Source organism: Protopterus annectens, chromosome 11.part0 (genome assembly GCF_019279795.1).
Source record: "Protopterus annectens isolate FY-2018-M chromosome 11.part0, PAN1.0, whole genome shotgun sequence".
NCBI lineage: Eukaryota > Metazoa > Chordata > Ceratodontiformes > Protopteridae > Protopterus > Protopterus annectens.
In genome coordinates this window covers 814,362,726-814,375,583 of record NC_056745.1, presented here as the reverse complement: position 1 = coordinate 814,375,583, position 12,858 = coordinate 814,362,726, and the positions used below count along the sequence as shown (strand labels likewise).

General features: G+C 37.5%; 1 protein-coding gene across 1 annotated transcript in view; it reads left to right on the top strand.

Annotated features, from left to right (window-relative positions):
• PIK3C2G (phosphatidylinositol-4-phosphate 3-kinase catalytic subunit type 2 gamma) overlaps positions 1-12,152 on the top strand; it is a 1,120,359-nt gene extending 1,108,207 nt beyond the window's left edge. Inside the window, exon 22 of the mRNA XM_044087254.1 lies at positions 7,520-12,152. Coding sequence (XP_043943189.1) covers positions 7,520-7,672 — 153 coding nt within the window. The 3' untranslated portion in view covers positions 7,673-12,152. The remainder of the gene's footprint in view (positions 1-7,519) is intronic.
• Positions 12,153-12,858: the final 706 nt, after the last annotated feature.

The window sequence follows — 12,858 nt, the reverse complement described above, 5'->3', positions numbered from 1 at the left end:
CATAAAGGGCAATATCTAAGCAGGTTGACATCTGACAATGACATCTTTTAAGTGAAAAAAAACCTAAGGATTTTTGTCAATAGAGGTTAAAAATAGAAGAAACATTTGGACAGCTAAGGCTATGGTCATTCCCAGGGACAGATAGGTCTCAACTAGACCAACTCCACTGGTGGCACAACTTCCTTCTATCCAAGTAAGGAATGGCAAAAGAACACCCATCCTAATAAGGAAGCTTATCTGGTCAACCAAGTGAACATTGACACGGGCCAGCATGGCCAAAGGAAAATTTTTCCCTTTCCATAGATCAGGAGGTCATCGTGGTTCTTTACTCATCCCTCATCAGGCCCATAATTGAGTACAATGCCCCTTTGGGATGTACCTTACAGACACCTGCAGCAACTGGAAAGACCCCAAAAGTACCTCACCAAGAGGATCAAGGCTCAAACAGATGCCGTATGCTGCCGGTTAAAGAAACTCCAGCTCTACTCAGTGGCATACCGCCTGCTCAGAGACGATCTGTGCCTGACTTATAAAGCCATGTCCAACCCGGAATTAATGGACATGCTGCACCTCAGAAAATCCAAATCTCATCGAGCCACACGCTCGAGGGACTTAAACCTCAGCACTGAAATAAATAGGACATGCTGGAGGGACAGATTCATAACCCAGAGGCTCCCTTCACTCTGGAATAAAATCCCAGTCCAGGTTAGGCAGAGTCCTCATTGACTCTCTTCAAGAGGAATCTTGATGAGTGGATGGGAGATCGAGGTTTACCCTGGGTATCACTTCTGTGTCACTGTTAGACAGAAGCGCAGTATACTAACCTCGAAAAAGGGCATAGCAAAGTTAATTTAAAATGGGTGGCGAAAGCCATACACACTCTGGCTAGGCTTATAAATGCCCTAGGGCAGATAGCCTAGTATGAACCTATGAACCTATGAACCTATGAGACAATTGTAACATTGTCTTAAGATTCCCAGGTTAACCAGCTGAACAATAGAGGATGCTAGTGGTCTACCACTCGACATACTAGAATATTATAAGGAGTGCTGTGCCTTTAAGGGAAGTGGGTATTCACAGGGGGTAGTGGATGGCTGTAGTGCTTACTTTAGTATAAGAGTGCTTACTTTATTATAAGAGTGCTTGCTAAGACTAGAAGTCCCGAAAAAAAAGTGCTAATATATACAGCTAAATAGACTGAGTAGAGCTTTCTAAGTGAAAAATTGAAGAGCAGACTTGGCGGAGCCAGAAATAGTTTAAACCTGTATAACCGCTGCTGTGCTATGCGCCCAACCGCGCAAAAACGCCCTGAGGCGGATTTTTATACAGGGAACTTGAAAAGAGCTAGAAATGGTCCAAAGCAACCAATAATTTACAGCTCAAGTGCTGAGGTCACTTCCCCCAGGGACAGATAGGCTGCTCAAAGCTCCCCACTCCCACTGGTGAGCACAGAAACTTCCTTCTATCCAAGTAAGGCAATGGCCAACACAGGAACTACACACAGCCCAGAATACAGCAAAGCCTGTATACTGGTCCAAACTAGTCGAGCAAAGGTGGGAAAACAAGAAGTATTTTTTTTTGTTTTTTGTTTTTTCAGGAAAGCACACAGAAATGCAATTAAGCAAACAGTAAAATCGATTTACACAGGCTAGCACAATTTAGTGGGCAGCCTCAGCAGTTAAATTAACAAAAAAACAGTATTAATCGACCAGAGTCGACCAAAATGCTACTTTTAAGTGCAGATACTTCAGAAATCAGCAGATAGACACAAAAACAGTTATAGCTAGTTAAATGAAAGCCAGAGAGGACAATGCAGATAAAAAAGCCAAAAATACTTAAATCTGGAAAGTGGTCGCTTCTTTCAGTTCTCTGTTGCCAGGACCCTCTGCAGGACCACGTGGAGCTCTGCTTGGGTATATAGCCAGAAAAACGCCCTGAGGCGGATTTTATACAGGGAACTTGAAAGAGCTAGAAATGGTCCAAAGCAACCAATAATTTACAGCTCAAGTGCTGAGGTCACTTCCCCCAGGGACAGATAGGCTGCTCAAGGCTCCCCACTCCCACTGGTGAGCACAGAAACTTCCTTCTATCCAAGTAAGGCAATGGCCAACACAAGAACTACACACAGCCCAGAATACAGCAAAGCCTGTATACTGGTCCAAACTAGTCGAGCAAAGGCGGGAAAACAAGGAGTATTTTTTTTTGTTTTTTGTTTTTTCAGGAAAGCACACAGAAATGCAATTAAGCAAACAGTAAAATCGATTTACACAGGCTAGCACACTTTAGTGGGCAGCCTCAGCAGTTAAATTAACAAAAAAACAGTATTAATCGACCAGAGTCGACCAAAATGCTACTTTTAAGTGCAGATACTTCAGAAATCAGCAGATAGACACAAAAACAGTTATAGCTAGTTAAATGAAAGCCAGAGAGGACAATGCAGATAAAAAAAGCCAAAAAATACTTAAATCTGGAAAGTGGTCGCTTCTTTCAGTTCTCTGTTGCCAGGACCCCTCTGCAGGACCACGTGGAGCTCTGCTTGGGTATATAGCCAGAAAAAATGCCCTGAGGCGGATTTTTATACAGGGAACTTGAAAAGAGCTAGAAATGGTCCAAAGCAACCAATAATTTACAGCTCAAGTGCTGAGGTCACTTCCCCCAGGGACAGATAGGCTGCTCAAGGCTCCCCACTCCCACTGGTGAGCACAGAAACTTCCTTCTATCCAAGTAAGGCAATGGCCAACACAGGAACTACACAGCCCAGAATACAGCAAAGCCTGTATACTGGTCCAAACTAGTCGAGCAAAGGCAGGAAAACAAGGAGTATTTTTTTTTTGTTTTTTGTTTTTTCAGGAAAGCACACAGAAATGCAATTAAGCAAACAGTAAAATCGATTTACACAGGCTAGCCCACTTTAGTGGGCAGCCTCAGCAGTTAAATTAACAAAAAAACAGTATTAATCGACCAGAGTCGACCAAAATGCTACTTTTAAGTGCAGATACTTCAGAAATCAGCAGATAGACACAAAAACAGTTATAGCTAGTTAAATGAAAGCCAGAGAGGACAATGCAGATAAAAAAAGCCAAAAAATACTTAAATTAGGAAAGTGGTCGCTTCTTTCAGTTCTCTGTTGCCAGGACCCCTCTGCAGGACCACGTGGAGCTCTGTTTGGGTATATAGCCAGAAAAAAATGCCCTGAGGCGGATTTTTATACAGGGAACTTGAAAAGAGCTAGAAATGGTCCAAAGCAACCAATAATTTACAGCTCAAGTGCTGAGGTCACTTCCCCCAGGGACAGATAGGCTGCTCAAGGCTCCCCACTCCCACTGGTGAGCACAGAAACTTCCTTCTATCCAAGTAAGGCAATGGCCAACACAGGAACTACACACAGCCCAGAATACAGCAAAGCCTGTATACTGGTCCAAACTAGTCGAGCAAAGGCGGAAAACAAGGAGTATTTTTTTGTTTTTGTTTTTCAGGAAAGCACACAGAAATGCAATTAAGCAAACAGTAAAATCGATTTACACAGGCTAGCACACTTTAGTGGGCAGCCTCAGCAGTTAAATTAACAAAAAAACAGTATTAATTGACCAGAGTCGACCAAAATGCTACTTTTAAGTGCAGATACTTCAGAAATCAGCAGATAGACACAAAAACAGTTATAGCTAGTTAAATGAAAGCCAGAGAGGACAATGCAGATAAAAAAAGCCAAAAAATACTTAAATCTGGAAAGTGGTCGCTTCTTTCAGTTCTCTGTTGCCAGGACCCCTCTGCAGGACCACGTAGAGCTCTGCTTGGGTATATAACCAGAAAAAAACGCCCTGAGGCAGATTTTTATACAGGGAATTTGAAAAGAGCTAGAAATGGTCCAAAGCAACCAATAATTTACAGCTCAAGTGCTGAGGTCACTTCCCCCAGGGACAGATAGGCTGCTCAAGGCTCCCCACTCCCACTGGTGAGCTCAGAAACTTCCTTCTATCCAAGTAAGGCAATGGTCAACACAGGAACTACACACAGCCCAGAATACAGCAAAGCCTGTATACTGGTCCAAACTAGTCGAGCAAAGGCGGGAAAACAAGGAGTATTTTTTTTTTTTTGTTTTTTCAGGAAAGCACACAGAAATGCAATTAAGCAAACAGTAAAATCGATTTGCACAGGCTAGCACACTTTAGTGGGCAGCCTCAGCAGTTAAATTAACAAAACAACAGTATTAATCGACCAGAGTCAACCAAAATGCTACTTTTAAGTGCAGATACTTCAGAAATCAGCAGATAGACACAAAAACAGTTATAGCTAGTTAAATGAAAGCCAGAGAGGACAGTGCAGATAAAAAAAGCCAAAAAATACTTAAATCTGGAAAGTGGTCGCTTCTTTCAGTTCCCTGTTGCCAGGACCCCTCTGCAGGACCACGTGGAGCTCTGCTTGGGTATATAGCCAGAAAAAAATGCCCTGAGGTGGATTTTTATACAGGGAACTTGAAAAGAGCTAGAAATGGTCCAAAGCAACCAATAATTTACAGCTCAAGTGCTGAGGTCACTTCCCCCAGGGACAGATAGGCTGCTCAAGGCTCCCCACTCCCACTGGTGAGCACAGAAACTTCCTTCTATCCAAGTAAGGCAATGGCCAACACAGGAACTACACACAGCCCAGAATACAGCAAAGCCTGTATACTGGTCCAAACTAGTCGAGCAAAGGCGGAAAACAAGGAGTATTTTTTTTGTTTTTAGTTTTTTCAGGAAAGCACACAGAAATGCAACTAAGCAAACAGTAAAATCGATTTACACAGGCTAGCACACTTTAGTGGGCAGCCTCAGCAGTTAAATTAACAAAAACAGTATTAATCGACCAGAGTCGACCAAAATGCTACTTTTAAGTGCAGATACTTCAGAAATCAGCAGATAGACACAAAACAGTTATAGCTAGTTAAATGAAAGCCAAAGAGGACAATGCAGATAAAAAAGCCAAAAATACTTAAATCTGGAAAGTGGTCGCTTCTTTCAGTTCTCTGTTGCCAGGACCCTCTGCAGGACCACGTGGAGCTCTGCTTGGGTATATAGCCAGAAAAACGCCCTGAGGCGGATTTTTATACAGGGAACTTGAAAAGAGCTAGAAATGGTCCAAAACAACCAATAACTTACAGCTCAAGTGCTGAGGTCACTTCCCCCAGGGACAGATAGGCTGCTCAAGGCTCCCCACTCCCACTGGTGAGCTCAGAAACTTCCTTCTATCCAAGTAAGGCAATGGCCAACACAGGAACTACACATAGCCCAGAATACAGCAAAGCCTGTATACTGGTCCAAACTAGTCGAGCAAAGGCGGGAAAACAAGGAGTATATTTTTTTTGTTTTTTGTTTTTTCAGGAAAGCACACAGAAATGCAATTAAGCAAACAGTAAAATCTATTTACACAGGCTAGCACACTTTAGTGGGCAGCCTCAGCAGTTAAATTAACAAAAAAACAGTATTAATCGACCAGAGTCGACCAAAATGCTACTTTTAAGTGCAGATACTTCAGAAATCAGCAGATAGACACAAAAACAGTTATAGCTAGTTAAATGAAAGCCAGAGAGGACAATGCAGATAAAAAATGCCAAAAAATACTTAAATCTGGAAAGTGGTCGCTTCTTTCAGTTCTCTGTTGCCAGGAACCCTCTGCAAGACCACGTGGAGCTCTGCTTGGGTATATAGCCAGAAAAAAACGCCCTGAGGCGGATTTTTATACAGGGAACTTGAAAAGAGCTAGAAATGGTCCAAAGCAACCAATAATTTACAGCTCAAGTGCTGAGGTCACTTCCCCCAGGGACAGATAGGCTGCTCAAGGCTCCCCACTCCCACTGGTGAGCACAGAAACTTCCTTCTATCCAAGTAAGGCAATGGCCAACACAGGAACTACACACAGCCCAGAATACAGCAAAGCCTGTATACTGGTCCAAACTAGTCGAGCAAAGGCGGGAAAACAAGGAGTATTTTTTTTTTGTTTTTTGTTGGATGAAAATAGCATCCCTCTCTTGTTTTATATAATAAATAATGTATTTGCAGCAGTCATAATAGCAGAAAGTTTACTGTCAAATAACAACATGTACTGGTTGGTTGGCTGTTTCAGAAAATAAAATACATGAAGACTTCTAGTGATGTACCATTATTCAGCAAGCTATATGCACTGACCAGGATGTATCACCATTTTATTCTTTGCTCATGGAGCTTGCATAATTATGTATACACATCCATAGGTAACTGTAATTAAGATATACACAGTGTCTGAGTTATATACAAACCATCTTCATCATGGTGGCATTTCACAGAGACATATACAAGCCATCTTGCAACTGAAATTGCCTACTTTGGGATACACTTGTTGGGGTTGTACATAGGCTAGATGTACTGCAAATAAATTTGAAAAATGCTCTTGAATCATGCCCCTGCAACTCATTTTTATGGCAACTGCCATCCTTTGTCTGCTCCCACTAAATAATTGATACAATTATTTCTGAAGATGTTGATATTATACAGGTAGTTGTATAAGTTCCGTCTGCTTTTCCAAAAGCTAAATAATGATAAGTAAATGCATCAATGTCTGTCAGCTGTATATGTTTCCCACACCATGCATAACGTAAACAAATAGTTTAGTGTAGAAAACAAAGTGCCAGTTGAATCATTTTGGGACCAGCTAACAGAGGGTTAGGAGTGAGGGATCATATGCATTATCATCAACTGCCAACAGCAATTATTGGATGAGAAGGAGAGGTGTGATTCTACAGATTAGTATCAATTGATTTTGTAGTCATGACAATGCAGTGGAGCAGGTTATATGTGAAACCTTACTGCTGCTAGTGACAAGATGTAAGCTGAGTAGAGGTAGAAAAGGTGCTGTTAGTGTTATTAAGCATTGCAAATTGTGGAAATGTGGCTGGGGAATTACACTGAGTAGCTTCATTCTGAGACTAACAATAAGTAGGAGAATTTGAAAAGACATAGACATAGATTATTACTCAGGTCTGATAATTTGAAGAAGGAAAATTATATTCTTTACAAATTATAATAATAATAATAATAATAATTGCATGCTTTTTGGGTTGGGGGTTCTTTACACACTGAGCACAACTAGTGAATGAAAGCCATTTGTGTATAGAATATCTTGGGGCATCTTGACCAGTAGAAGTGACTTTCACCAGATTAGAATGTCAATTTATTCAAAAAGCACTATACATCTCAGTCCTAGCAGCATGTCAGCCAAACATCATTAGGTCTGCTATGCCTAAAATTAATTGTGTATGACTTACAGAGTACATCAGTATCTACACATACGCATTATATTATATATATTTTTCTGCTGAAAGCAAAACACTCCGTCAGATAACTAAACAAAATATATTATTCTATTTTTGATTTGCCATTTTCAAATGTGTGTTGTGGGAACAAGATTTGTAAAATAAATGAATAAAAATTCATAAAATTGTCTGATTCAGACAGTCATGAATAGAAAGTGTATTGATTATTGCACTGATATGCATATTTTTAAACAGATTGAGTATACTGGGATTGCACGTCTGGATGACCATGTTCTGAAACTCATAGTGAAGAACAAAGGATCCTTTCTTGCTGCTGTTAATCTTACACTGAGTGATATCCCACTCGACAAAGACAAGTGGTATCCACTGTGCAACAGTGAAGTCTGAGAAGAAGGAATATGGTAAAACTTTTTTGTCAGCTGTGGACAGCAACAAAGCACTCTGAGAAAAGCACTCTCAGAGGAATGAAAAACTCATTAGGTATATTTTGTATACAAGCAACATCGGAAAACATCTGAAAACTTACAGTACTAAAGAGCATACCATATTATGACATTTTAGTCTTTCTTTTTATTATATACACTTTTTGTAGCTGTTTATTATTTCTGTTCCTTATGCTTCATCATGTAAGAGTACCATGTATTTGTAAAGAATATATCAACTCAAATTTGACTTGTCTTAAAGTGATTATAACTGGCTTTGTAAAATATGAGTGTTTTATTATGACTGTATGAAGACTTATTTTGTCCCACTAGACAATGGTTAAAGGTAGGAAAGTGATGAAGCAATGTACAAGTAAATATAAACTATCATTGTGTAAGTGGTAATAATTATACAGTTCCCAATAATGTTAAATAAGTATAAAAATATGATATTTCTGTAACTGTCAAGAGATTTTTAACAGATCCATAAAGTTATATCGCTGCCTTACAATATTGTTCGTATAAGAATTTGCTCTTAATCTTTAATGTGCAAGCAACAATACAATACTGTTAATCCCCCTAAAGAGTAAGTATTACCACATATTGACAAAGGATATTTACAATCTTTCATCTAATTGTCAGTCTGGTTTTAAAGATATTGAGGGAAATCTTTGTCTTTTATGAAAAGAAAGTCTTTTCATATAACATTTTTAGCAACATATCTGCAGCCTACTTATGACACAGTGGTATTTCCATACAAATAATGGCTAATCTCATGTGCATTTCCTCTATATTCAAGAATTTTTCCAAAAGTGAACATACAAACTCAATGATATCCTTACCAACGCTAACTGGGATGAACTTTAAATGCTTAAAACAAAAGCCAAGGTCTGATAATCAGTCAAAATAGTTGAAAAACAATGAACAAAAACAAAAAGAATGCTGACCAAATGTCTCTCAGTGAAATTGAATGCTTTTGTCTCACTTTAGTTAGAGACTTCTTCAGAATACAAACACACAGTACTATACAATCTGTTAAGTAGCCACATAAATCAGGTGATCTAGGTCATATGACCTAGAAATCATGTGACTAAGCATTTAAAACATACATTAAGACATGCAACAGATTCTAATCAAAAATGATTTTATAGTCTGGCAGCTCTCATGCTCAAAACAGAATTAATAGACATGATATACATTTAAACCCAGATATACCCCATAAGTTAATCTCAGTTGCATCATACAACTCCTTGCATTCATTCATGTTTTCCCAGTTTCCACCTCTTATTGGATAAGAAACTTGTTCCAGTATGAAAATATGAACTTTTTGAAACTGGTACATTATTGTGCATGCTTATTATGGGCATTAGTAGAACCTTTGGTTTTAATGCTATAATTGTACTCAGAGATATTTTGTTTGAGTAGTTATTCTGTTTTCCCCACATAAAAACTATCACAGGAAATATAAGAGGAAATATAAACCACCAGTTTTGTTCCTCAAGTAGGTTCATAGATTCATAGGTTCATAGGTTAGTATAATCACTCACTAATAGTCCTTTTATAACCTGGTCCAGATATATTGGCCTTGCTATTAATAAATCTAAACTGGCTGCAACAACCACACTTAATCATTTTCCTAACACTACCTGAGAAAGAGGTAGACTTATTGCAGTTAGTTTTAATCTTATTTTAAGATTACTATTCCTGTTATACACAAATAAAGGCTCATCACCCAACACTTGCTTGGGGAGACAATTCTTGATGGTTTGGACCCAATTATGATGTATTATATTTTTCACGTGCATGTCATTCTTTTTAAAAGGTGAAATCAGAGCAGTTTAAAAATTGATACTCTAGTGCTAGACATTTGTTTTTCTTACTGAATCCAGTTGCTTAAAAGTAGGTAGAAAATCATTGCTCCTCCTTCTAGATATTTTAATTACCAAGTTGTAGATTTGTTCCATGGACTATCCCATCTCCAAAGTGCAGTCTTGAAAACAAACTTGAAAGTAATTAAAATAAGTCCTTCTCTTATGTAGGTAGTATCAGCCAATGTAGATTTTCAATGATACAGCTAATATATCAGTGCTAGGATAGAAAAAGGATTATTGATGATGTGGTTCATTATAATTTTGGGACAAATGGGGTGGTTTATATTGCGTCTTATATATCAAGTGATAGTTTTTATGCGGGAAAGCAAAGCACCTACTCAGACAAAAAAATCTGTGAGCACAATTATAGTATTAAATTAAAAAATTCTACTAATGCCCTTAGTAAACATCCAGAACAATGTACCAGTTTCAAAAACTTTTTTCATACTGCAAGAGTACAATGCTACTGATTTTTCAGTCATAAAATTTTCCTAAAAGATCTGAATGCAATTGAATATAGGGAGGCAATCAACAAGACTTCTTTTGGTTGTATACTGCTGACTCCTTCTGATCATCATTGTGCTGTGTTGAAAAGCATGCACAGTTTATATAGCAACAGTACATTCATAGACTTATACATATGTATATGTGGTTCAGTGTATTGTACCCATCACTCCAGCAGGAGACATCTCTCAGAACACTCATATTATATGAGATATACAAGTGGTCTTATGAACATCAGCAATCAATGCAATGTAATAAAACTGTCCATTTGCTAATGATAATGCACTGAAGGCTTTTGTCACAATTAACAGAATACATATCTGTTATAATGCAATGGATTACACAGTCCGTATAAGCAAAACTTGTTTTATATTACGCTGTTCACAACATACACCAATTCTATCTATATAAATATAGTTGGCAGCAGTTCTGCAGCTGTTTTCACTGTATGCACTGATTGGCAGAGTACAAAGGACATCAGAAGTAATCAGTGAGTAGGCAGGCAGTAGAAGTATTTTTGATACCCTCCCTGTAATCCAAATACAACATAAATATATTTGGGGGAAAATAATGGATTGGCCTTCAATTTTAATAAATATAGCAGAACTACTTTTCGAAGGCAGGTGGTCCCTATAAAATTTCAAACTGAATAATGACTGCTTAAAGATTGATACTGTTGTAAAGGATCTAGGGATAATTATATGGGAATGGTATATTTGATAAAATTTCCACTAAGCAAAAGATTTTCCTGTGTTAGAACTGACTGTAAGTTTTGTCAATTGGTACAATTTTTGAAGTGTGCAAAATTGAATGTAGGATAAGCTGGACTTGATAGTAATGCCAAAACTTCCATGTGTGTGTGTGTGTGTGTGTGTGTGGGGGGGGGGGGTGTAGGCACACTTCATCCCCAGGACTTATAAATACCAACTCTCTTGTTATACTGACTTGCAGAAGGAAGAAATCTTCCAAAAGAAGTGAAACACTGCAGCATAACACCTGGAAATAATGCCATTAATGTTACGGGAAACAGTGATCAATGTTGTGGTCTCTGGCTTTTTTTCTGGCCACTCATGCCCAAGGAATTTCATGTTGACCACATGCAGATGAGCAACTGTGAAGTTCTGTCTAATTTTAGATATTTTAATAGTAAAATTTCTGTATGAAATACTAAAAATGTTATAAAAAGATAGCATTTTTGTTCTGCTTATGAACTGTCTTCTGTTTCATCCATGCTAACTTTTATTTCCTAGTAATTGTTTATTTTTTTGTTAGCCAATTTCATTAAACTTTGTAAAATAGAATATGTATGCCAAATTGAGTTATTGCCTTTAAATATAACACATGAACAACCACAAATAATGAAACAACTTTTGGAAATTATTTCTGTGAAGATAATAAACAACTTGCTCTGGCAAAACTATTCTATTTTGAATGAGCACACATGCAACATGTCAATATTCATGTATACTGCTGCTTATGATATTGCACAGCTTTCTGAACTATGTTCTATAAAATACATTGAGTTCTGAATGCATAGCCAATATTGTTCAGATTTTTAATTTCTCCAGTTACAGTAGTTTAAATCATGTATTTAATTTGGAAACCTTCAGCTGAAATACACAGACATGCATGATGCTGTAGAAAATCATATATTTAATTGGTAGCATTGGTGTAAAATATTGTTTTTTTATTTTTAGCATTTCACGTGTAATTGCTAAGAATGTTGTTGCAATACAGAGAGAACTGAGACAAACGTATGGCTGTATAAGTGTATATATTTCACTGAAACAATTTATGTTCCTTAGAGTGTACTTTAGATATTTTGGAAAATATTCCAGCGTTTTTTTTAAATTATTATGTTTATTCTAAAATGTAATATTATCATGGACTACATAAAGTGTCTCAATTATAAAACTTCTGCAGTTAAGTAAACCAATTCTGACCATCTGTCTTCTCTGTACAAAACAATTTATTTTGACAGTGTTAACTGTTCAGCTCTTTTGCAACAGTAAATATTTATGACTTTCTACAAAAATATATGTAATAAACTCTGATTTCAAATTTGTAAATATATAACACTTGCTTTTGTCATTTTATTTACATTTTTACATTACTTCACAAGTCTGAGCTCTTTAATTTTGAATTTCATTGGCACAGGCTTAACATTATAGCTCAAGATGCAAAAACTACATGCACTATGTCAGCCAAAGGCATGGTCTGTTATTTTGCAAAAAATGATCTGAAATCTGAGAATGATATCTCATGATATGTGTAATTCTAGTCAGAAGGCAGCAGTCGCAAAGAAAGACAATACTTCTTTGAGGAGAGACATCACAGTAGTAGCAAATAAAAATACATGGATTTACCATTTTTATGTATTCAGTTCAATAGTAAAAGAAATACAAACTGATTTGAGTGTAACAGATGGGAGGTGTATAGCTATTGCATACCCTATAGATTTTATATATATTAAAATCCCTATTTAAAAAAATTTAGATACTTTTGCATGTAGGGAGGATTTATGTACAAAAAGAGCTGATAGGCCAAACTTTGTATATAGCAGAGGGATGAACTTAAAGGCATTGCTTGAGAACAATATGTTGAAAAGAATAGGGACAACAATACGAAGAAACGAGATACATTCCATTGTGGTAGATGTAGACAATTTCTTTATACTGGAGAATGGGACACAATAGTACTACATGGGAGTGGGGACATTCATATCAAAGGGAATTTCAATTGTGATTCTATGGCTTGCAAGGTCTAAGGCATGTTC